This window comes from Lepidochelys kempii, chromosome 4, assembly GCF_965140265.1.
Source record: "Lepidochelys kempii isolate rLepKem1 chromosome 4, rLepKem1.hap2, whole genome shotgun sequence".
In the NCBI taxonomy this organism is placed as follows: Eukaryota; Metazoa; Chordata; order Testudines; family Cheloniidae; genus Lepidochelys; species Lepidochelys kempii.
The window spans coordinates 114,774,193-114,801,008 of NC_133259.1; the positions used below are offsets into that span (position 1 = coordinate 114,774,193).

Consider the following 26,816-nt stretch of genomic DNA (forward strand, 5'->3'; position numbering starts at 1 on the left):
GGGGTTTGGAAATGTAGCATGGTTGTAAATTGCAAGCATCACAGGAATAAGAATTCACATTTGAATGCCATTATTAATTAATTAGGTAATATATTTTATAATAGTGTGGGATAATGGTAAGACCTGGGAACAGAGAATTGGGAGATCTGGGATCTATTTCCAGTTGTGGACTGTGTGACAATGGGCCAGTCATTTAGGACCTGAGCTGCAGAAGCACTGAGCACCCACAGCTCCAAATGAGGTCAGTGAGAGATATTTATAGTCAACACCCCTGAAAATCAGCCCCCCAAAGCCTTATTAGCAAGGTGCCAAGCACCTACAACTCCCAGTAAAATTGCAGGATTGGACATAAGAATGGCCATACTGGGTCAGACCAGTGGTCCATCTAGCCCAGTCCCCTGTCTTCCAAGTCACGTAATTTTGTTTGGCTCTGTTTACTGTTGTTTCTCTGGCTGAAACGTGTGCTATTTTTTCTGATTTTTTTTTTGATTTTTTTTTTTAAAGCCTTTTGCAGCATCTAGGCACATGTGCATCCATTTAGAATTTCAGCTAAAAATAACAAGGTCATTTCAAAGACAACTCCCCAAACAACAAATATAAAACACTCAGGCTACACCTCTCTCAGGCAAAGGCCTGATGAGATAAGCTCTGCAACATGCCCTTTAGCTCAACCATCTTGGGTTTCTAAGGACAAGGGGAGAGCTCCACCCGCAGTTCCATTCTGGGAATGGGTAGTTTGAACACGGAAGCTCACATCACAACCATCAGGATGATGCTTAGGGAAAGAGATTGTCTAACGCCCTGCTCCAGCACCCTTTCAAGTCAATGGGAGTCTTTCCATTGACTTCAGTGAGCATAAAGACCCTCAATCATGGGGCTTTTTTAGGTCAAAGTCAACACCATGAATTTTACTCAGTAACAGACTGGTAACCAGTGCAGTCTGTTGAGCACAGATTGTCACATGCTCTACCACATGCACTGCTAGGTAGCTGGGCAGTTGTATTTGGAGTTTCTAGTCTTCAAAGGTAGCCTTATTTTGAACACATTGCTGTATTTCCATTTGGAGGTGGCAAGACACTTCTGCAGTGCAGCCTGCATGTGATAAGTTGCTGGTGCAACCTATGAATTCTAGAGCACTGAGAATCCAAAAAGGATCCCCAGACTGCAAAGGTCATTAACAAAAAAGTCTCACATCCCCTAACTAGAGGAAGCAGATAACACTTTCTCCATACCCTCTGGATGGTTTTCTTGCACCCACCAGTGGCAGTTCTGTCATATCTAGATTGATCTTAAGTTGCTGACATCCAAACCCCTGTTTTGGGAAGGCATTGGGAAAGGAAATACACTTAACCAATGCAAGCTAGACTTAGAGCTTATGTTATCCTGATACTGCTGCCCCAAACCACCTCATTCTGTCCCAGCAGGCTTAAGCACATATTGAACAGGAAAGGTGACAACAGAACCTTTCAATACAAGGGCCTTTTGTATTAATTTAGATGGAATAAATGGTGCAGAGGTGTTAACCCAGTCACTGTCCAGCATTAAACAGTGTTAAAGTCTGGGGCTTGTTATACAGAGACCTCAGCTTGCTTAGAACCATGGAAAATCCACATTAAACATTCTTTTAACTTTTTATTAAAGAAAAGCAGGAAAAACAGTTAGAACACTTGAAATGTACAGTAGTGAGGTTTTCATATTAACAACATCCCTTGTTTCCTTTCCCTTCCGCTTGAGAGAGATTTTTAGAAGGAAACCCCCCTTGTTTGACAATCTCTTAGATGGTAATAACTGTCCTTTTGGGGTAAAGAGAAGCTAGTTGAGATGGGCAGGAGAAATTGTTGTGACTGTTGCTGTTAAAATCCGATACCGTTGAATCCCAGGTGGTGGTTGGGATTCAGCTGGCCTGGTAAAGGTGGTGATGTCATCTGGGTCCCTCTTTCTGGCCTGATATGGACATCTCTCAGGATCAGGACGACGACGGCCTGGGGTCCCAGAAGATGGTGGGGATGGCAACCATGATGGTGAAGCTTACTCCAGTAGCCACCTTCTCTTCTTCCTCTTCCTCTCAAAGACTTTCTTTAAGGACCCCAAAAGGGAGTGATGGGTGGAACAGCCCATCCCCTGATAACTGAGGGACAAAACAAGGCCAAGTTTCCAACACACCAATTGCGGTCCATTAATTTCCGGACACTTTCTTGTTTACCAAGCATGATCTCAACATAGTCCTGGAGTTATACTAATTGTCCTTTTTGTTAGGACTAATTCAGTTTTTGTGTCTGGTAATTAGTTGACCAACTTTTCATGGTTTAATTCCCAAGCAGACACAGTTATAGGCCCAATTGTCACAACAGCCCTCTAGGCAATGAACAAATGACTGGAACTATCTTCTGTCTTCTCTAATTGGGAGGAACAGGGGCACTCTTGCTACTCTGTTCACCACTTAGTGGTTAATTACCTGTTTGATTTTTTTTCTTTTATTGCAAAGCACACTGATACTAGACAGGTATTAAGTACATTAATGAGTGATAATGTAATAAGCAATGCATTAGTAATAAGAATGTTGTATTTTCTCTCCTTGCAGGTAACTGTTCTGGTCCTTTTTGCCCTTGCATTCCTAACATGTGTTGTATTTCTAGTAGTCTACAAGGTTTACAAGTATGATCATACCTGTCCGGAAGGATTCGTTTTCAAGGTAAAGCACACACATTCTAGAAAAACAGAAGAACATGCAAAAGTGTCTCTGCTACTTTTTCCTTATCCTTGGGGAAAGTTATGTTTATTTGCATAATTTAATTTTTTTATAGAATAAGGCTCTATTTCTTTCTGCATACTCACCACCTCACTTATCAACTATCTCATAATTTTCATAATGTTCTTGGTTCTTTTTGCTGCTGCTCCAGAGATCAGGCGAACATCATTCTTAATGCCTGTGCACTTAAAATTAGGTAATCTTCACCTGCAGCTGTTTGAAAGATGTTCTTAGTTATTAGGCAAGATGGATATCACGTGTGCCCCCAAATTTATAGGCCATAGGAAAGAACAAAGATATAAATCTAAATCATGGAGTGAAGCATCTGGACTCAGCTCCTACTTTGGATTTATGACAGATGTATGAAAGTTGTCATAGTGTGAGTGAGAGTGTGTGTAAAAAGTTCTTATATGCTCCGGGGGGAATTCTGCATCACTGCACATGTGCAGAATTTATGTCCCCTGCAGATTTCTTTGCTTCCCTGCAGAAAAATGTCTTTTTGAGGGGGAAGCAAAGGAAAGACACAAGCAGTCATGCGACCCTCTCCAGCAGTATGTTTCGGGTGCCCAGGCAGCTGGCAGAGAAGTAATCACTGGGGGGCAGGGGTTGGGACTGGGGAAGACCCAGCTGGTGGCTCCTATCCTGTGGTGGGCTCAGCTGCTAGTCCCAGCTGGGCTCGGGGGGATGGGACTTCCTCTTCCCCTGCACTGTATCTGGGGCCAGGTCAGATCCCAGATTTCTCCCCCAGCTGCAGGAAGCTCTGCAAATCCTCCCACCCACTTCCTGAATGCATCGCTCCTCAGATGCAACAGGATCCCTACACAGGGAGCTGCTTCCCCATCTGCCCAACCCCTGTGTATCCAGACCCCCTCATACCCAAACCTCCCACTGAGCCCCTGCCCCATTCGCCCTGCACTTGGACCACCACGACGAGCCACCTGGATCCCCACCCTTCTGAGCCCCAACCATCTTCACCTGGACCCCCCTGCAAAGTCCAATTACCATTGCATCCAGAACCGCCCAATAAGCTTCTGCACCCGATCCCCCCAGTGAGCCGCCTGCACCCAGATTGCCCCAGACAACACTCAACCCACACCTGGATTCCCCCCCACACTAACCCCCTCCACACTTGGATTCTGCCTTGCTGAGCCTGCCTGCCCACACCTGGTACAAAGGGGAAGAGCCTTGGGGTGTTTCTGGGGTAGGCCCAGTCCTTGTGCTGTGTCAGAGTTGAGGTCAGGAGTCACACCAAAGGTCACAGCCAGAATTGCAGTGAGGAAGCAGGAACAGGCACAAGGAGTGGGAACCAGGCGAGGAGGCAGAACTTGATCTCATGGGTCTGGTTAGCAACTGGCTGCGTCAGGAACAGGACGCTTTATGCTGTGATATGTCCAGTCAGCAGTCTGCTGCTAGTGAGCTGATCCTGCTGAGCCAACAAGTTCAGCCTCTGTTTGTGGGAGTGTTAGCTAGTTTCCTGGTGGCACAGATAGTAAGGCTTTCACTCAGCAACTCTGCCTGAGTTCAGGAGATCAGACTTCAGTTTCTGTTTATGCCTTGGAGATTTCCTGTGTGACCTTAGGCAAGTCACTTGCTGTCTGTGCCTGTCTCATTTTTAAAATGGGGACAATAATACTTTCTCCTAACCTGTGTCCGTTTTGTCTATTGAGATTGAAAGCTCTCTGAGCAGGGACTATGTGTTTGTACAGTGCCTAGAATGATTATCTCAGTTGGGCCTGTTAAGTGCTACTGCAATAAAGGCTGTTTCTTCCAGGAAGACTTGTATCATATTCTCCTCAGCAGTAAACTCTCTACATCCCCCCATACTTGAATTGCTGTCCCATGTGCTCTGTTGTCTTTGCTTGCCTTTTCTAGCTTGACTGGTCAGTGAAGGGAAAACTTCTTACCTCTAATTCAGCATTTCTGAGGATATTATTTGACTGGATTCCTACTCTTGGTCTTGTCCTTCTAACAAAGGACAGGTGGGATCTCCCATGGCTCTCAAAGCTTTCTGGCTGTTTAATGCACTGGTACATACAGCTCATGCAAAGACCCTTATTGCTACTTGTTACGGTCCCAGTGGTGAGGGTTTTGTGGAGACTGTTTCCAAAAGGAAGTGTAGATCTATGACCATCTCATGATACAAGGGATCGTAAACTTACATTTTGTCAGATAAATCCATAGAATATCAAAGCTGTGCTGCAATAACGGATCTGCATGTCATGAGGCCTAAAACTGACTCAATGCTGACTTGAGTCTGTCTTTGGTGCCCATGTCTGTGCCTCTTTTCTGGAAGATCAGGCAAAGCTCTGCACAGATGTCACATTCTGAGACCAAGGAAAAGTCTGCACCAGAAAAGATTACTTTAACTGTCTTACATTGATCATGCAGCCCTTTGGGCAGACTGTCTATGCTAACTTTGCCTGCACTGAAGTTCTCTTGCATCGACGTCCCCAAGACTAGGATGCTGATGTGCTTTGCTTGCAGAGGGTAAAGAGTGTCCCGCATCAGTAGTTCTAGTGCCATGCGGTATCTTTGCATAAAGGCCATGCTGCCACGTCCTTGAGTCAAACTTAGTTTACTCTACGCTGATGTCCACACGTTGTGGGCCATCTTCAGACTGAAACAACTTGTTTTTAGGCCCTTGTTGAATCGATGCCTGGCTGTGATGGGCAGTCCTACCATGTCATGGATGCCTCAGGCTCCATGGTCTCAAACCTTTACGTTGTTCTGTACATCCAAGGCTTCAAAGTGTCTGTGTTGACTTAAAAATGCTATATTGTCATCTCCCATGGCAATGGTACAGCTGCTTAGACCATGAAGGCCAGCTGTATTAACATTACCTAATCTGAGGCTTTCAATGTTGTTGGTCATGCTTGGAGCACAGCTGTGTGGAAATCTCATGGAAGTAAGACCCTGCTTTGACCATAAAATGTCATGGATGGCTTTGTCAGTTCCACATGACTCTCTAGCTGCCTTGAGAGGTGGATCACATGGCATGTTATGCACTGGAAATACTTCCATCAAGACTTTAGTAGCTATGCTCTATGGAAAAGCTTTGCAACTGTGTCACAACCACACAGCCATAAAATGCGTGTGTCTTGACTCCTGCTTGCAGGCCCAGAGGGTCCTGGATTGTGAGACAGCTCTGTAACTCAACAACCAAGAACTGAGACACAGGAAATAACTGCTTCTCATCTTGACACTTTAGGGAGTCAGTGATCCTGTCCCAGAGAGTCTGACGACCAACCTTGTTGCTTCTAAAATAATCATGGTGCAGCTCTGTGCCAGTGGCTCAATAGCATAAATTTGTGTTGGCTCCTAATTTGGCCTTGTGGGATAGCTTTATAGCCTCTAAGCCTTTCCACAATGAAGTCTCCTTCCACCAGGCAGCAGACATAAAGCCATGGCTTATTTAGATGCTGGGTGAATTTTGACATTGTGAGCCTAACCCAGATATCTGCTATGAGGTAGACTGCACCTCTGAAGCACTCTGAACTGGCTACATACTGGTCTGACTTACAGGAGTCTCAGCTGGAGACATGGGTCATTCCACTCTCATCTAAACAGCCTGGGTCAGTTTCTCCAGGATATGGAGTTACCTTAACATACCCATAAAGGAGTTTTTAGCCACAGATGCCAGAGTGCTTGCGTTCTGATGAACCCGGAGACAATAGGTCAAAACAATTTCAATAGATCAACTAGAGGCCAGCACAGCCTTGCACATTACATCTGAAGCTCCACAACAAAATTAGTGGAGCTGAATAGAGTCACTCTCCTCCTAAAGGAAGCATTGAGGCCATTAACACAGCCCACCTCAAGAGAACTCAAGAGCCATCCTGATGCAGTCAAATTCAGGTCAAGCTGGAAACCACAGTTGCCACAGGCATGAAGGGCTCTGCCTGTGACTAGCTACTGTAGCAGGCTGTGAAAAAGACTGGTGCCCCAGACTTGAGGTGTACACCTCATCTCTGTCACCCCTCTGTGTTAGTTTCTTTTCTAATGTGGGCATTAGGAAAACTGATAAAGGATTCAGGATGATGTCCTGAACTAAGACAAAGGCTGCAGGACAGGTAGAGGTCTGGAACCAGCCCCACAAAACATTTACAACAGGGAGCTCATTTGGTGGCTCTGACCAGTGCCTTACTGGTGGGGAATGTTCAAGAACTCTGGGCTGGGCCATACAATAGGTACATCTAGGAGTTCCTCAAAGGGACAAAAGCCTTTCATTGCGAGTAGGAATCCAGTCAAAATGGGATCTCTAGTATGTGTGTCTTAAGCTGTTCTGCCATGTGCTGTGTACATCTGTGACTGTAAAAAAAAGAAGAAAAAAAAAACTTAATAGGGGATACTGTGCCATTTGGGAAGCTGTTCTTTGGGTGTGATGAAATAAAGTGCATTTATGATCAATTAAAGATCCTGTGGTACCTTTTGTACTGCAAGTAGGTTTGGCTTGGTTCCAATACTGGTAATTCTTCTGTTTGCCCCCTGCAATTTTAATTAGGTAACTAGATTGTGCCCCCCTAATCACTAATAACAGCTTAAAGTATACAGCCCCTTTCATCTTTAAGGCATGCCAAGCGCTCTACAAACATTACACATTCACTGTGATGTATCAGTTTTAAATGTAAGAGCAGGAAAGTCAGGGAATGGTACCATTAAGGTTCTGTTAAAATCACATACAGAATGTGCTATATCCATGTAGTAATTTCAATATGCAACGCAGATGAGTTGGACACCTGACATGGAGTATTTTAACTCAGTTTGTCAAAGTTATAAGCAACTGAAGATAGGGGCCTATAATGAGAAGAATCAGGCATTGCTTCCAGTTTGTGCTATAATGAAACACAGTTGCCATAAATGCCAATTACAGAAGCATTTTAATCATTTTTCTGTTTTAGTGCTAATGTAAACTATTCTAGTTTTTCACATTAAGAATTTATATTTTCAGATGACAATGTGGTTGCTGTAGCTGAGCAAAAACAGCTAAATGATTACTATCCTGGAGTTACCCTTGCCATTCTTCACCAAGGCTCCCATCCTCCAACTGTCTCTGGGTGCTTTGACCACTGTGCTCATACAGAGCCCCATTGACTTCACTGGGGCTCTGCATGAGCCTAGGACTCTGCTGATATGGGGTGAAATTCTGGCCGCATGGGAGTCTGTGGCAATGCTTCTATTGATTTCAGTGGGGCTAGGACTTAATTCATGGAGCCAGTTGTAGGATCCAGGCTAGTGATAAGACAAGACAAAGCGGAAAATCCAGGTAGATTGACTCTATCCAACAAGATTCACTGTCCCTTGTCCTATGTTATCGTTAATCTGACATGCATCCAGCTTTTGTAAACACTGAATGGATGAATGGGTTAAAACTGCAAAGTCATCAAATCCAATGTGCTCTTACAAATTAGGAATTTCAAAAGGATGTTTACTGAAATGCTCTTTGGCAGCAATGCTTCCTGCACTGGTCAGGCCTACCACAATATTTTATTCTTCAGACCCTTTCTGATAGATATAACACACACAACCTCACAGTTTTGGTTTGCCTTTACTTTTTTCCTTAAGTTTTGTGTGTGTGTGGCCTACAGAATGGGGCTAGTGTTTATCTAATGCATGCTCTACCCCAACATTTTAGGACACAAATTATTCTAAATTAATACTTTTCATTGTATCTCCCAGAATATCTTGTTTTATTTTTGTCTGTCTCTTTAAACATCCAAGTTATTGGTACTCAATTAAAAGCCACTTTCTTTTCTACTAAGGTGAGGATTCGACAAACAGAAAAGTAAACACTGTTAAAGTGGTATCTAGTCATTAAGGTTGTAATTTTAACATGCCCTCTATTGTGCCTGAGGAGTGCTGCCACTCAACTTTATTGCTGTTGTGGAGTTCTGTGAGAATGCTATTAAAATGTATTGTGTATTTGAACATGATTTATATAAATATTCCATTTCTGTAAGGAGACTTAGCATACCATTTCTTTTAAATGTGCTTCTAGCTGAGGTAGACGTAATTAGACTTCTTCATTCTTCAAACTGATCTGAGTAGTGCAAGTACCAATACCTTGGGAAAAAAATTATTTTTAGTCATATTTTCCTTCATCTTCACTTGAACTAGCCTCCTAAGCGGAGTTGAAATTGCCTTAGCTAGTACTGGTGTTGCTTACTACATCATCACTGGAATAATAGCTTATAGCTAGCCAACCGATAATGAAAGCATGCACATGTCCCCATCTGACAAAGTTTTCAAAAATAGGTGGCTACATTTAGACTCTGAAATCCATATTTAGAAGCCTAAGCATGGATTTAAGAGCTTAACTTTAGCCATGTATTTTTGAAAATCTTGGTTTCTTTTTGTGTAAACACATACAGGCATATATTTTTTTTGCTGTGGCATTAGGTTTACTACACTGACATAGTGTGTTCATAGTTTGGCAACAGCATATTCGTTAGCCTGGTTTCAGTCTGTGTTGAATAAAAGCTATTAAAGTGCCTACAGCCATATCTAACTATGGAACTGTAGCTTTAACTGCTTGAATTGGCTGACTGTTGTATTGAGAGGCACCAAAAATGTCTGGTTCTAGACATTTAAAGCCTTTTAAAAAACCTTGTTAGGGTAACAAACTAAATTTGACTGCTTGATGTTGTCTGCTATTTTAGAGTGTCTGTAATAATAACTACTGAAGTATAGTGGAGTACAATTGCATGACTATTGTCCCCTGGGGACTCATGAAAATAAGATGTGATCTAGGAGGTTTATCACAGTAAGGAATGTATTCCAAAATAAATTTGGATCATTGAGACCACTGTATACTATTATCATCACAATGATTCAACAATATTGGTGTGTTGCTTCTAGACTCACACACAAGAAAATCATGTAGACTATAAAGAGAAGTTACTTGTCTTTGGAACAGTCTCTAATGTAAATGGTGGGTTTTCTTCCAGAATAATCAATGCATTCCAGCTGGATTAGAGAACTACTACTCTGAACAAGACTCCAGTGCTCGAGGGAAATTTTACACTGTCATAAACCACTACAATCTGGCCAAACAAACCATCACACGCTCAGTGTCTCCGTGGATGACAGTACTGTCAGAAGAGAAATTGTCTGAACAGGAGACTGAAGCTGCTGAGAAATCAGCTTAGTGCGATAAGCTAATTATTATGTCATTTGAAGGTAACCAAGGGACTTTAAGGAACTTTTCATTAAATATAATTATGGATAATTTAGAGGTTACTCATGTTTATGGTGCAATTGCTTCTGTTTGCTGATACTGCTTTGCAAAAAATAAAACTTGCTACAAAACATTCATGGGCATAAAATAAGGTGCATATCAGCGTCGCTTTAGAGCTCTGACACCATTTTCAATGTTAAAAAATTAACTTTAGATATTTTCTTGCAATTTACTGGATGCTGACAATTTTTCACTGGATTTTTCAGTGGTTTGGACTTCACATAATGTGCTTTATTGTCTGAACTGATTTTGTTTTTATTATGTAGCCATTTTTGCAAACTGAACCACCATAGCCATAACTAGAGTGATCTCTTGTTTAGCAAAGAGCTATATTTAAAACTTTTGTTTTCAGCTCAAGTAAGGCTGATATCAAGGACATGCTGTAATGATTAGAATGGAGAAACTGTCAGGTAGCATATTTTTCTTCACTGTTGATTTGTAAGTGATAATGAAGTTCTCTGCAACAAGGCATGCTCAATGTTTTATTATTACTGTCAACAAAATTTCACTACATTGCCACTATGGCTTTAGTATGTTAGGGTGTGCACTGAAACACAAACGAGATAGGACATAGTGGGGAGAGAGACACATTTTTAGCTGTGGATTTGTTCAGGTGGTGTAAAAGCAACTTAAGAACTGGAGGGTGTTTTGATGAGAAAAGACATCCTTTGATCACACTGAAGAAAGAGGCAGAAAGCCTTTCACTCTAGATATAGTCTGTAATTTGTCTGATATGACAGAGGGAGCAACATTTAAAAAAAAATCCCTTTTATATAACATTAACACTTTTTTCCCCTTTTTATATATTCTGAATAGCTTTGAGTTAACTATGCTGTTTGCAATTTGCTAACTTTTAAACTACACGACATCACAAGTGAAACTAGTGTATTAGTTTACGCTACTTGCTGTTTTAAAGTGACATGTCGAAATTGAGTGAAGAAGCATAACTGTTTATGTATGATTTTGGAGGAAAAAAGATGTAGACAAGCCTAGTATTGTGAGTGCACGTTCAAGTTTGATGTTTCATTGTATTGACAAATTTCTTATTTTGTATGAAACCATGGTTTTTTCATTTAATCCTAAATATGCATTACAAAAATAATTTTATTAATATGCTGGTTAGACAAAATAAGTTGTGTGAAGCTTTTAGGTATGAGATTCACTTTTCCTTTCATATTACTTGAATGTGATATTTCTAGTGGACATGTCAAAAGTTTCATTGTTATAGGCACTATACAAAAATGAAGGGAAATCATTGGTTATTTGTCTAGTTCTGTAGTAGAACAAATTTGGTCAGCTCCACTTTTGGGTTTTCTTCTAATCCATTATTAATGTATTTAGTATCAAGAATTTTACATACCAATAAAGTACAAAATGGCCACTGCTTCTCAATTCTATAGGTTTGATACCAAACATAACAATGAGTGTGCATTATATAGTTATGAACTATAAAAAGCTTTGTTATTATGCTGTGTGGAATGCATAAAAAGCAATAAATTATGTGCCAAAATTTTCTTTACAGGAGTTTGAACTTTAAAAATGCAAACACATCACAACATACCATGTTTTGTCTGCTAGTAGACATGTACTTTATTGAATGTAAATTAATTCACATGTAACTTTTGACATTTTCACTTCATACAAAATAAAGAATAAGGATGATATTGCCTGTTGCATACAGTATGTTTATATACATTTCCCAAGACACACAGTAAAATGAACTTCGAAATCAAAATTTTTACCAAAAACATGAATTCAAATTTTGTAAGATTTGCTTCTCATTATTATCCTCTAGCGATGTAATTTAAAACTATATTTTCCCTTAACCTTAGACCACTAAACAACTTCATTGTAGAGCCAGCTGCTGAACAATAAGGCTAGTTACTGTCCTCAAAAGAAAACATTCAAAAATTTCAAGCAGCTGAAAACAACTCATTTGGTGACTGATACTGCACCCCTTGAAGTCAAAGAGTTTTCTCACTGACTTCAGCAGGAGGTGGTTCATAAGCTCCTGGCTCCAACAGTTTCTGAAGTGTGGGTTTTTGTTTTGAACAGGTAGTTAATTTTAATACTTCAAAAAGTTTGGCTTCTATATTATCTATTCTTCGGCTTTGCTCCAACATCTCAATACATCAGTTGCATCACAATGGGTTTACTATAATTTAACAAACATGACACTTTCCAAACTTCTTAGAACCTAGTGTAAGTAAAGCTTTATAACAGTGTTTAAAAGACAGTTATTTCCCAACAAATACAAGTGACCCCTGCGCAAACTAACTCTACGGGAGTAGGAGTGGCTGTCATACATGAACAAGGTCTCTACACTTTGTAGTGAGTGATGTGACTAAAAAAGAAACCTGAGAAGACAAACAGAAAAGCTCAACCCTGTCTGCATTGCAACAATTTTCTTCTTTGTACATCCTGTCTACATTGTGAACTTTCCACTAATTGGTTTGGTGGGCTAAAATTTCCTAAACGTATAACTTACATTTTATTGAAAATTTCTTGCAACGTACTAAACTGGAGTCTGCTTTTCACTTGCTAGCTGCCTCAAAGTTTTTAGCTTTGAAAGACTACCTGTTTTATGAAGTTGCTGAATGGACTCAAATGGTGTTGATCTGTTCACTGCAAGAGTGGTACATACACACTTTTTTGCAGGAAAATATTTTCCAGTCACAACAATATGTCATTTGCAGATAGTGTATCTTGCTTTGAGAGGAGGAATGTCTAAATCTTATTCAAACATAGCACATAATAAAACAAAGCCTAACTGTCATACCAGTCCAGGAAAAGCAAGGAGAATGAACACATTACAAGGAAGAAAAGGATCCATACTCGAAATCCAGCATTTTTTTTGATTGCCTGTAGGAAGATATGAGCTCAATGACTATTTTTCCCTAAAAATACTGATTTCCATAATATGACTCAACCAACAGTCTATCTGGGCCCAGTCTGGCACCTCTTTAAGCCAGTGGAAAAACTCACCATTGACTTCACTTAGAGAAGAGTTAGGCCCATATTTCTCTAGATTCTCACCCCATGACTCAGGCCTCAAAATTCCAAAAGCAGAGTCAGCAGAAGGGAAAAAAGGAATCCCCCATCCCACCAATAGAGTTGGGTTAGTTAATGATTAGAACTGTTCATTCTTGTGCATGGCATATGTTCTAAGAAAGTGATACAAGAACTGATTAAAAATGCATACATTATCTATTTCAATGCCAAAAGTTAACTTTAAGAACAAGAGAAACGGCTTCTCTAAATAGTTTATTAAAGCTCTTTAGTGATTTAAATAATAGCTGTTACTGAGGGCTGATTTAACATAGCTCAAGGCAATATTTAAATATTGTAAATGACCAAGTCCAAGTTTAAAATACCAAACACTGATTCCAAGATTTGTTTTTCAACTGAAATGGGAAGGATGGGGGGTTATTTTAGACTTCATATCAATAGACTATCATTAATAGTATCAGTCTCAATTAAATACAGAAGTTTTCATTTGTGGATCTCAGAGTTTTAAGGGGAGGGAAACTGAAGCACAGAGGTTAAGTGACTTCCCCAAGTTAACATGCATCAGAAGATCTGTGTTTTAGTCCCAGCTCTGCCACTGACACACTATGTGACCTTAGGAAAGTTAGTTACACTCTCTGTGCCTCAGTTCTACCAGCTGTAGAATGAAGATAATGATGCTTTGAGAGCCATGAATGAGATGCACTGTACTTAAGTGCTGAATATTATTAATAATCTATTTAGTCTATTGGCAATGAGTCTAAAAAAATTCATCCCTGCCATCATATGCTCTGCCTGCTAAGCCATGTTACCTTTTGGATAGTTGAATATGAGAAATAACAATCCTAAATCAAGTCTCTGAAAAAAAAGTCCCAAACAGATTTTCAAAAATAAGTGCCTAATGATAGGGTCCTAAATTCATGTTTAGGCATTTAGATAAGACAACCTGTAAACAAGACCTTATGCAGTATGGGGAAGGGCCTCTTCGAATCAAGATAGCATATCAAGACTGCATTCCCATCTATTTCAGTGGTGTCTTCTTCCACCAAACTCCTTTGCATAGGTGACTACATGCAGCCCAGGGTTATCCTCATCTTTAACAAGGAGGTAAAGACCAGCAAAGTTTACAGGTCCCAGTGGTTGTTCAGATCAACATTAGTGAAACATGAAGTTTCACAGGCTACACTTCAGTGTAAGGGATCCGGGTAGCTTCCGCCCACACTGCTATTGCTAATCAGATATGCCCATAAGGCAGCCTGCAAGTTGTAAATATTGCCATAGTATAGGGTATTGCTTAGGCAAAAATGCTTTGATAGCTAGGAACAATAAATGCATCAAAACACTACTTAGTAACATTACCTCTCTTATGTCTTCATTGCCTTCTTTGATATTCTCTGTTGCACCCACGACTAACTGATGAATATTGTCAATTTCAGTGTCCTGTTGAGCAAGAGTTCCATAAAGACAATGACAAATTCTGTAGAAAAATGTTAACTGTAAAGATCTGGGCCAGAATAGATCACAACTATGAAGTAAAGAAGTATGTGTCTTAATATTTTATGTGCATCTTTACCAATCTTCAAGGAACCGAGGGTTAATTAAATCTTAAATTTTCTGTCTATGTCACTAGGACCCTGAAATCAATAGAAAAACTTCCATTGACTTCAGTAGCCTTGTATCAGACCTACGTGTAGCCTATAGTTTTTCACCAGTTGTCTTAGGAAAGATGTTTAGTTTCCAAAATGCCACTAACTGAGCATAAGTAACAAGCAACATTAACAATACATTGTTCTGGAGCAAAGAGACCTTACTAGGAAGATGTATCTACTAAGAATATTATGCAGGAAAAGCCATTCGGTATTTGGCTTTGAAACACAACTTTTAAGTTCCATTTTTCCTCAGTGTCTGGGTTTTCTTTTATTCACATCTCTGATAACGTAATGTAAATAAGACACAGAGCAGTTTCACAGCAGAGAAATGTCTGCAGGAAAAGCTCATTTCTCTTAAGCATACAGTTCAGTTGTTTCTCTTGACATTTTGACATTACAGCAGCAAACATTTTTTACCTGTTGCAAGACTTTTTCTGTGAATATCTCTTGAAGTCTGGAGATTTCAACCACTTTCCCTTCAATTTGTCTTGACAAAACAAAACAAAACAAAACACCCCCCCAGATATGTCATTGTGTTAGTGCAAAGATTTTCCACTGTAGATTACTCTAGACTCACATCCTCAAACCCAGCAAATCATACTATTAATATGGTAGTCATATTGTCAGCAATTTTAGATAGCAGTAATGTACAAATATTCCATGATTTATGGTGAGAGGGAGTGGAGCCTGCACAGGTGCTGGAGTATACTGGAAGTTCTGTAGCAGCTTCACTTATCTTAACAATGAGGGTTATCCAAATGAGATGGAAATTAATAATACAAATACAGTAGCCCTTAGATTAATTAATTATTTTGACATATCTATTTTATGATGACCCCATGTTTAAAATTTTTGATTGCTGAAGACTTGTATTGACAACACATGTATGGTAGAAGTTGTCAGAGAAAAGATGGAGAGGTTTGGTAGGTGGGCAGTTGGGTCTTTTGCACCTGGAGAAGCATGGGAGATAATTGGGCATTATAGGATAAACACAATCTGGATTTATCTATCTATTAAAAAGATCAGCAATGAAACAATTAATATTTAAATGGCTATATTTGAGTTTTATAACCCATCAAATGGAAATATCAGACACCAAACATCAGATTTTTTTCAGGCTGCCTGCAGACTCGGGAAACAACATGGCATGAGTTTACATTCAGTTCACATTTTCAAGGTTTATACCCAACTTTATGGATTTAGCTTTTTAAATGAAAGTTCATATTCTGGAGCAAGATATTAGCAAGGGGTGGATTCTGTAGCCCTGGAACACAGGGGACGCTGGTTATAAAACATGCAAACGCAGCAAATAAGAGAAAGTTGTACCTCACTTCATCAAATAGGCTATTCATCTCACCAACAAGTCGCTGGTTTTCCTGTTCAAACTAAAGGAGGAAAACAAAACAACAACAAAAACCACATGAAGTCACAGATTGTTGTAAAAGACATTCTAAACAAGAAAGCAAGATCTCAATATTAATTATAAACATTGACTGTTAGTGAATTAATTAAGAGCTGCAGAGATCTTTCTGTATTACTCACCCCAGTTTGAGAAGTAGAAAAAACCAGCATGAACATGTTTGCTTTAACCAGCCACCTGAAAAGCCACTATTTTCCTCTTTTCCCCCAAAGATGAGCCAAAATGATTCTACAGATTTGCTCAATACACAAGTACACAAAAGACACAATAAAAGCAACAATCCTCCTGATTTAACATATGTTTTGACTTTAGAAGCAGCCATAGTATATGATATTATTCTAACCTAGTGTAGTATGAAATTAAGAGCATGAGTTTGACAAAATATGAAACCTTCTGACGTCTAGTACTGATACTTTAGAAAATAAAGCAAAGGCCAGTACAGTTGCAGTCTCTCTAACTTGTCACTTTCCATTTTAAATTGGGGTTACTTAATGAAATAGCTTTTAAATGTACTATTATCATTACATTTTCCAAGCAAATAACCATAAACAAATTTTATTAGGGAAATAAGCTCTTCTTTCAGAGATGGACTACATTAATTGCCAATTCATTTGCAGTTCACCATAGTAGATTTTGCATCATGCTCATCCAAAAAGACTAACAGATCTGAAAATGATTTAACAAGTCTGCACAGTCAAACTGTAACATATAAATAACAGGCTAACTGCAATCCTCACCTTAAAGAAACTGTTCCAAGAAGAACCAGTTTCTATGCCCTAATCACCAGATGAAACTCTACATAGATGGGGATGGGATTTTCCAAAGTGCCTAAGTGATTTAGGAGAACAAATCCCATTGAAAGTCACAAATTCCATTTGAAAACCACACCCAGGGGAATTCAGAATTATGTTGATTACTTCTCAAAGAGCAGGTATGCTTCTGAAATCGCCCACTATAAAGTTTCAGAGTCCCTGAACAGCTATAGGTGGAAAATGCTGGGTTGATTTATTTTGTGTGAAAATTTTACTGGATATGAAACCTTAATACTTATAATACACATCCTAGGTAGGATGTGCCTGTGATATATTGTATTTCTAAATATAGAGCCCCATACGTAGCAGTATGAATAGTGGAAAATGTGGTCCTTGCAGTCCAAATAATTTGACACGAGAGTGGAGTGAAATAGTCCAGCACCTTAACTGTGCAAAGAGAATGAGTATTATTCCATTTCTTTCAAGAACACTTGGTGTTTACACTGAACTCATCTATTAAAACACTTCCTTTGTGTTTTGCATAAGCCAATCGAGTTTCAATTTCATTAGCAATAAAAATCCAATGCTTCTGCATTATAGGGTTGCCAGGCGTCCGGTTTTTGACTGGAATACCCAGTCAGCAGTGCTGACCGGACCATTAAAAGTCCGGTTGGTGGTGCTGCCGGCAGGGCTGGCAGGCTCCCTGCCTGGCACCACACGGCTCTCAGAAGCAGCCAGCATGTCCCTCCGGCTCCTAGGCGGAGGGACAGTCACAGAGACTCCACGTGCTGTCCCCACCGGGAGCACTGGCTCCGCAGCTCTGTCCAATAGGAGTTGGTAGCAATCTGAGCAAATGCCAAGTATTTCTAAGAAACAGAAGTTCTGTAGGGATTAAGCAAAAATTACTCAGAACACTATATGTCAATGCAAAAAGCAGAGGAATTTAGTAACTGCCTGAGAACCACTATCTTTAACAAGAAAGACAGGTAGTTACATTCATGTGAAATTAGTCTCATGTAGGTAGCTAGACATTTCGCTTTCTACACAGACGTTACTGAAAATGCCCTCACTAAGCTGTATTTTTTTAAATGATGGACAATGTAAACATTTCAATACTTCAGAGTAATTTAAACATTTAATTCATCATTAATTTTTTCAAGATACTGCATGTAAATCAATGTGCACAATATGGCACAGAGCTAATCAGACTCAGCTTTTGTGCAGCTCCAATCTGCATAAGTAGGCAACTTTAATGCCATTATGCTGCCATCTTTCAAAATTAATCACAATGTTCGTTTCTCACCCTAGTCACTTTCCCCCCAGTCCTCTTAGCATAAAAAAGGATTATGCTCACAGCACAAATTTTTCAAAAGATCTACTTTTATCTCAAACTAATTGACATTAATTTGAAAATCCTCAGAAAATTCAATCTTTATTTACAGATTACATGCTGTAAATTTCAGGAAGATACACTGGAATCTTTGTACTAACCCAGAAATTGAATCTTACTTTTAGAGATTCAAGAGGCTAAATCAACACTGTCTCCATAATGTCTACTAGTTGATCCATATTCCTAGGATATGCCGTTGAATACTGTGTATAATAGTCCAGTATTTTTCTTTCCTGCTGGTAACACTATTCCAACTTTCCAACACAGCAACAGTACAAATTCTTTTCTTTTTGCTTTTGGGTATAGTCAGGCACTTCTTCCCTTCCAAATGATCTTAGTTCATAGAGTGACCATTAGACCATTCCAGGAATAGAACATACCAAGCAGATCTATGAGGAGGAAGTTTGCCCTTCAAGAAAGGAAGCCTGAATTTTAGAATATTTCTTTTTAGGATATACTGTTCTGGGATTTATTTACTCATTACGGAGAGATGCTGTCACAATGTGACTGGTCCCTTTAAGGAGAATTGGGACCAGCCCCGTATATGCCATAATTAATTAGCTGCTTCCCAGCCTGAGAGGGCAGGATTAAGGAGTGTCAGCTGATGCTTTAATGTACACCTGGGTCACAGAAGAAGGGCTGAGAGAGATCAGTCTAGAGTGGAATCACAGACAGCAGGCAGGCTCCTGTGAAAGGCCGTGAGTGATGGTCCACAGGAGGCTGGGTACTCCAAAGCTATTAGCCTTGTGGCCTGGTGCTCTATACCAGAATAGGGAAGGACGCAAGGAACAGAGCCCAGCAGGGAACGTGGACAGTATTCCAGGGGAAATGGCCTGGGGGCTGAGCGCTCGATCCCAGAGCCAGACAGACTCTCAAAGGTAGCCCAAAAAGGGGCTGGGAATGGAGCCTGTGGCTGAAGAGAAGCTCCTGAAAGGCAGAAGAACCTTGTGTTTGTTGGGAATTTTAGCTGACTTGTGCTATAGTGGAAGAAGTGTTTGTTTGTGACTTGGTCACATCTCTAGAACAACCTAGTGTCTGGAAAGCTGAGGCACTACACCTTGGGGAGGAAAACCGAGGCAGGGGGTGCCTTCAGTGCCCAGGTTTGGCCAGCAAGGGGCGTTACAGAGGAGTCACCACCCCACAACAGATGGTCTTACATTTTGAAATACTGTTTTAGTAATTGTGTGTTATTTACTTCATTCTGATATTTAAAATGAGCATTAATCCATTAAAAGGAGCTAGTGTCCAATTAATATTGCTTCAACATTCACAACAGAAGAGTGGGTGCTGACTATGATAATTTTTAGCAAATCCATTCATCTGTTTCTTCCCAAATGTCCTATCCTGTCTACAGATATATCTTTAGGGATGGCTTCGTAACAGCTACATTCCATGTATCAGGAATATTCAACTGTATCAAATATTCGCAGCCTGGCCTACCCATCCTCAACTACAGAGTGATTCTAGGGGAGTGATATCTAGTGATACAAGTTCCCTTTCCCCACAAGCATTGAAGCACTCTAGAAAGTCTCTTCCAGAGGTTCAGTCCTATCAGCAGTAATCCATCCATAGTTCAGCCTATTCCCCTGCCCACAGATTCATGATTAGATCATGGCAGAATTCTAACATCCCAACCTAAATGATTAAATTACCTCCCATCACAAGGACCCTGTCTTTGGAGACTTTTCCTCCAAGGGAGCATGCATTAACAAAATCTAATGACTGGTATAGACATAGTTACAATTATAGTAATGAATGGCTAGAAGAGTTAAACCCGTGGGACCTGATTCACCATTGCACTATGTCAGGTTTACACAGGTGTAAGTATTAAATGGAGTCACACCAGTGTAAACCTGAAGTAAAGTGGTGTACCGAGTACAGAAGGTCCAGCACCAAATAGTCAAGATAGTCATTGACTGGAGAAGGCAGCCAATTTATAGCTGTTGGTAAAATTTCTGGTGCTGAATTTTTCACGCAGGACTATTCAAACTTGTTCATGCTTCTGTGGGAATAAGTTGGAACAGTCCTGTATTAAAAATTCAGCACCAAAAATGTTACCGTTTTTTAGCACCCTAGTAAGAATTATATAACCAGTTTAAAAGTCAGATTTTCAATACACAGTAAATGCTTGTGATCTGTTACAAATAGTATAAATCCACTTTGAGAATGTATTTTACAAGAAATCCCAAACCCGCTACTCATATTTAAAAAAAATATCCCTAGATAAACTTTGTAATTTGAAATGATGGCTGATGAATTATTTGGTCTGCACTGTAATAAACTATGATAGAACAGTCAATTGAACAAAAGGTTAGAACACACCACATAATACATCAATATGTCACAAAAGAATTTACATGATAGGAACATAAAACTGAAACTACAACAATCTAAATATAGCTCAACTATCTATGGCTTAATAAAGAAAGCGCTTTTTATGACAGTAAAATATGCTGCTACAAAAGGATGGCACAAAGTGACAAATTGCTTAGACTTTGTCCAAGATTTAATGAATAGAAGTAATAATCAGAGTTCTTTTTTGTTATCCCAAGAGACACATCATTAAATGTCTGTATGTGATTTCACCGTAGACAAAAAATAATAAGATGAAAGTAGTTGAGGAAAATTAGACCTTTTCAGAACAGACACAGCAGAAACGGATTTTATTCCACTCAATCTGACCACAAGACATCTGCTTACAATAACTATAAAAGCATTAATATACCTGCACTATGGGTTATAAATTAGGATTTATTGTGCAAATCGTACAATAGTCTGCAACCATTTTGGACCATGTAATGATCTCTCCTGTGGGTGAAATAATGAATTAAATTGCTGTTGTAGCCATATGAGAGAGGTTTAACTCATTATTTTACCCTTAAGAAAGATCATGAAACACTGATTGTGAATTATGGGTATAATTTGCCACAACACTTTAAAACCAATACTCCAGTTTCTACAGTATTTCTCACCCTTTGGGAGTCAATTTACTTAAAATAAATGTAACTTCCATGCAATTGGACCATTATTCACAGAAAAAGAATTAAAAGAGTAAAAATTAACTATTCCTGTAATAGCATACATAAAAATAGAGAAATGTCTAAACACCCCTTATCAAATCAGCTATTGGATGCTGTGAGGATTCTTTGACGTTTGTAAAGCACATTGAGATTCTTGCATTGAAGACACTAGGTTGTTGCAGTGTTGTGATGAAGCATGTTATCTGGTACAATGTCCTAATACAATGCTCAAGGGAAGAGCATATAGCTGCCTGATTTCTGCTCGTACTAATGTAACTCCACTGAATTTAGTTTTCGCACATGAATGGAAAAACTGGGTCCAGCGTTTTGTCAAACATTTTATTTCTGCCAGGGGAGAAAATCTTTCAGAACAGCTTGTAAATTTATCAGCTTTGAGTTCTTGTTAATTAACACAATAATATTAAAATAACCTAAAATTCAACAACATATGGACAAAATCCTTTGGCTAGGTGCCAGCAGGTCTCCAAACCTCAGGCATACCTGGAGAACTATTGCTCAAAAATGCTTTCAGGTGTTGGAGACAGTGCAGTTTCATTTCAGCAAACTACTGCACACATCCCTGCATTTTGTAAATACCGTCATCTAGTTATATTTAATAATAAAACTATTCATATTGGGTCTAGAAAATGCTAGCAGCACTTTAAGCATCAATCAATTAGAGGGAAAAGATTATATCAGTAACATTCTTACTGCTCATATGAAAAAAGAGAGAGAGAGAAGGAAAGAGGGCAATACCAGGAAAGAATGATTACTCACCTCTTATAACTATTGTTCTTTGAGATGTGGTGTAGATGTTCATTACACTACATGTGTGGGCATCCTGTGCACCGGTGCTGACAAGTTTTCCTTAGCGGTATCCATAGGGGCCATGCCTCTGCCTGGTGCCCTCATGCTCCAAGCCAAGGGTCTAAAGGGCAGAGCCATGCTGCCCACCCTTCACTTCCTTCATACCCGACCCTTAGATTAAACATCTGGAAGTTTGGGGAAGGAGGGTGAGCTCTATGATGGACATGCAATGCATCTTGAAGAACAACAGTTATAAGAGGTGAGTAACGGTGAGCTTCTTTGAGTGGTTACATATGTCCATTAAACTAGGTGACTCCTGTGCAGTTTCCACTGGAGGTGGGGCTAGGAATCTCACTGGAAGAGGGACTGCAGAACTGCTTTCCCTACATTAGTATCTTCCCTTGACTTGGTGGCAATCACAATGTCTCGATCACATTGCTGCTCTACAAGTGTCCACAATAGGGATGTTTCCTACAAATGTTGTGGATGTTGCGTGCTCTGGCTGAAAGCACAGATGGTGTTTCTTGAGCGGTGGAAACCTTAGTGTTGTAGCACATGACAACAGAGCTGATGATCCACTTGGACAATCATTGTTCTGCATAGGAGACTAATAGTTGAGAAGAGATCTGAAAGGGCTTCATTCTATCTAGAGAAAAAGCCAGAACATCCAGAATGTAGAGCTTTGGTTCGTCCTTACAAGCTTGTGGCTTTGGAAAGAAAACCAGTAAACATACTGACTGATTGAGATGGAAGACATATACTCCTTTGGAGAGAAACTGTGGCCTAAGCTATATCTCGTCCTTAACAAAACAGTATATGGAGGATCATGGACATGCAGCTCACCTACTCTCCTCATGGAGGTGACGTTCACTAAAGACCACAAGCAGGAGGCTAACAGATCAAAAAGGGGGACCCATAAGGGCAGATAACACTAATCCCATTTGAGAGGGTGAGAAGCTAAAGTACCTTACTTACAGCTTTGATTAATGTTGGCCATATTCACCTCTTATAATGCTGGTGTAGCAAAAGAGATCAACTCTGGGTAAGATATCAGTGATTTTTCAGGTAGGACTCCAGCGCTTGAACTGCAGGTATGGTGTAGCCTACACCTCCATCAAAAGAAAATGAGCCAACCAGTTCAGGATTGACTTTTGGCAACATTTTAAGTAAGTTAGAGCAGGAGAGAGGGTAACTCTAGCTATAGCAATAGCTCACTTTTGTATGCTTCTTTCACCTCTTGTTTCCTGCTATATTTTCCAGTGCTATTTGCTCCAGTACTAAGGGAAGCTACTTTTCCTTTTATGCTAACAAAAACACATTTGAAGTGAAAATTTGTAGTTAATATTTAAAAGTAAACTAATGCACAATCCCAGGAGCAATTTACTTACCATGTTAATATATTACTCTGCAAGCAGAGATTTAAGAAAAAAATCTCAGTAGCATTCTGCATCTGATGCTCCACTGACCAGGCTATTACATTTGGAGCTAAGGTTAAAACTTCCAACACAAGTTATTCCACTAGCCTAGGCATAGCAGGGGTGTCAGGTCGTTGTCATGTTTGGGGTATCATCCTGCAAAATGTCGGCAGAACAAGGCATGTTAAAAATAAAAGTGACAGGATGGCCTTGTATTTGTTTATTTAGCTCAGAACTTCAATGTTGTTTTTAGGCAGGTTTTTTGGATATGTCAAATTTGAAGTGTCACTCGTGACTCACAACAGATGAAGTGTAAAAAGTGAGTCGGTTTAGTAAGAGGGACAATGCCAAGTGCAAATATATAAAAAATAAAAATGAAGAGCAGGAGGAGTTTGAAAGATTGCATGGAGTAATAATGCACTTTCTAAAAACATCCAGCAGCTATCCCTTAGGAATAGCTGACAGAATGTCAGACTACAGCTAGTTCAGGATTGTGAATTCTAGAATTCCTTTCATCATCTCATTGTGAATATTTATTTCTCAATCACTTAAAAAAATCTTTAAATACTATATAGAGATGCCATGAAACTTTATCCTAAACTGCTAGAATAAAGAGTATGGCAACTGGTCCAAAACCTAGTATATAGCACAGAGCCAAAAGAAAAGACAATAACAAGATGGTTATTAATCAACTATTAGAAAACCATTTTTTATATATAGCAACTCAAATAGCTGGTGTTAACCTCCATTTACATGGAGAGCTCCAACATTAGCATGCAGACTGCTGGAAGAAAACAGAAGAAAACAGGCCTCTGTGAAAAGTGGCCTTTTTATGTCAGATTGAGAAAAAAAAAGATGGTAACGTGTGAGGAGGAGGATGTTGTCATCATCCAGGGAAGCCTGTGAAGGGCTTTAAGTAGGATCATGTCTGCTCCCTTATCTTGAGAGGGGCCACATTCACTCATTCTCAATATGGTCTGCAATTCAGGGGGCTATTTTGGTCCCTCACCTTCCTCCTAAACACTCAGCAACTGTGGTCAAGAGTATTTGTTTTTTCAATCTGCAACTAGCTAAGTTAGTCTGACCTTTTTCCTTAGATATAGCCCTTCCTACAGTTATTTATACCTTTGTCATGTCTAGGATGAGTATTATAGTGCTCTACCTAGGACCTAAGTTCCCTCTAAGCTATATGGCCACCCAGCAGTCTATCCAGTGTCTTGCACTTCAGGTACCCCTCCCCCCACTGCTGCGCTACTCCTTCCCTCTGCCTTGGAGCCCTTGGCCAGCTGCTCCTGAGAGCCTCCTGCTTGCTGTGCAGAGCGGAGGCGGGGGAGGGTGGGAGAGAGAAGGGGGCACTGAAGTCAGGGTGTCCTCTTCCCCCTCCCCCACCCCTGTACCCCATCTCCATAGAGCAAAGGAGGGGACATGACAGGGTTCAGGAGTGGGACGGAGCTTGCTGGCAGCTGCTTCTCTGTCTGAACAAACAGGTTTCAGACTGGTGAGTGCCAATCTACTTAAACGGGCAGCATACTTAAAGGGCCAGCATGCGTCTCTCTCTCTCACACACACACACACACTCAGTGTGTGTCTCTCTCTCTCACACACACACACACAGTCTTTCACACTCACCTCCCAACACATACTTGTATTATTGTGGTTGTTACTTCTTGATACTTCCTGCAATGCACACATATTCTCTGTAATTTTATTCTTTCAAAGTGCTGTTATTTTAGTTTTTTTATTGGTCTATGCCTTTCATAATTTTTATTTCTCTCTTACGCTTACATTTAATTCTTTGAGTAGTGAGTTCTAAAATGCCTAATCTGTCCTGGCTGGTGTAATTATCCCTATAGGTAACTTTTTAAAAATATATATTATATCTAGTTTTTTGTTTCTACTGGTGGCACATATCCGCACATTACCTCAATATTGATACACATAACAAAATTCAATCCGCACGTGGATGGAAAAAATTAGAGGGAACGTTGCCTAGGGCTACTCTTGAATACCATCATGGAACTTCAGATACTGCTGCATTCAGCAGCCTTCTGCTTAGCAACACTAGTCATGTTGAGGACATTAAAACCTATGGCCTGTTTGTTGTTATGCTTCTGGTTTGCTTCAAAGTGCAATACAAGGTGTTTACTTTAAAGCCCCACGAGACCTGGTTTCCGAATACTTTGGGTCCTGTCCACACTAGAGAAAGTTCAGTGACATGGAGACCTCATGTAGATGGGCTACAGCTGCTACGTGCGTTTTAAAGCACTATGTCAATCAGCTCTACCAAGAGCAGGGTTAACTGACACAGAGCATGAAATTATGGTGATAGCCAGTGGCCTATTTACACCAGGACTCCCAATATGGCTGACATGGATAGTGCTAACCTGGTGTTAGCAATGGCAGGAAAGATTCAGAAAATTTCCCTAGTGTAGGAAGAGCCTCAAAGACTGCCTCTCTCCTTACCTACCCCCTTCTGACAACTGGGATCAGAGCATTTGTTAGTCCCAGGGTTTGAGTTTTCTAGCTTTCCAACACATTGCTCTGAGAACAAGCCTCATAAAGTGGCAAAGAAGCAAGCTGCACAGACAGCTGTGAAGGAAAGCTTGCAGGCTGCCTATTCACACTAAAAAAACTGCTCAATCTCTTTTGTAAGCTCTAAAAATTCACAGATAAAAAGAATAAAATTACATAAGAGTAACTGGCAACAGAACAACTCGAACAGGGACGGCAATAGCAGCAGCAACTATCTTTATCTTCCAAAAGTTTTTTTATGCTTCTCTTAATGTTGCCATGACTTCCTTGGTTTGCTGATTTAAACAGCAAACCCTAGCAGTAATTTAAAAGGACAATTTAAATTTAAATTTCAATGGGCAGTTTTAATTGCTGAAAAATACTCTCTCACTAATACCATGGCTGCACAGCAATCTCTCTTTTTTTGTAGCAATTTTAAATATTAACTGATACTAAGAATTAGGAAACCAAGTTGAAAAGGCACATTTGTTATTAAGTTCCTCTGCACAAAAAGCAAGTCGAGAGCCAAGTGAGAGTGTGTACTGTGTTCCTTAATGCACCATATGCACAGATAGCATTAGCTGGAAAGGTGGGCGGGAGGGAAGAAATAAAACAGAATTTACCATCTGAATTTCTTCAGGTGACAGTTCATCTTCACCTTTGCCATCCCCCCACAGCCCAAAGTTGGAGTTGGCATCTGTCAGATTCTGATCTGTAAAGATAACCAAAAATCCCAAACACATCAGCATACTGAAATGTGAAGCTACAACCACCGCTTACTCATTTAGTATCAACTATCAGATGATTAGATTTCATTTCTAGTTAATTGAGATTCATGCTCTACATCTATCAGCAGTTCACAC

At 39.9% G+C, this 26,816-nt stretch overlaps 2 protein-coding genes across 10 annotated transcripts in view; one reads left to right on the top strand and one right to left on the bottom strand.

Annotated features, from left to right (window-relative positions):
• NSG1 (neuronal vesicle trafficking associated 1) overlaps positions 1-11,712 on the top strand; it is a 27,009-nt gene extending 15,297 nt beyond the window's left edge. For all 4 annotated transcript variants that reach the window (XM_073342524.1, XM_073342523.1, XM_073342525.1 and 1 more), the window contains exons 4-5: positions 2,582-2,692; positions 9,694-11,712. In XM_073342524.1, the coding sequence (XP_073198625.1) occupies positions 2,582-2,692; positions 9,694-9,894 (312 nt within the window). In that variant the 3' untranslated portion in view covers positions 9,895-11,712. The remainder of the gene's footprint in view (positions 1-2,581; positions 2,693-9,693) is intronic.
• The window catches only part of STX18 (syntaxin 18), a 118,397-nt gene continuing 93,200 nt past the window's right edge, over positions 1,620-26,816 (bottom strand). For 4 of the 6 annotated variants that reach the window (XM_073342518.1, XM_073342515.1, XM_073342519.1 and 1 more), the window contains 6 exons: positions 26,577-26,665; positions 15,965-16,023; positions 15,056-15,125; positions 14,349-14,429; positions 8,721-12,845; positions 1,620-7,057 (listed from right to left, as the gene is read on the bottom strand). In XM_073342518.1, coding sequence (XP_073198619.1) covers positions 12,750-12,845; positions 14,349-14,429; positions 15,056-15,125; positions 15,965-16,023; positions 26,577-26,665 — 395 coding nt within the window. In that variant the 3' untranslated portion in view covers positions 1,620-7,057; positions 8,721-12,749. The remainder of the gene's footprint in view (positions 7,058-8,720; positions 12,846-14,348; positions 14,430-15,055; positions 15,126-15,964; positions 16,024-26,576; positions 26,666-26,816) is intronic. The other 2 variants (XM_073342516.1, XM_073342517.1) reach the window with 2 other exon arrangements.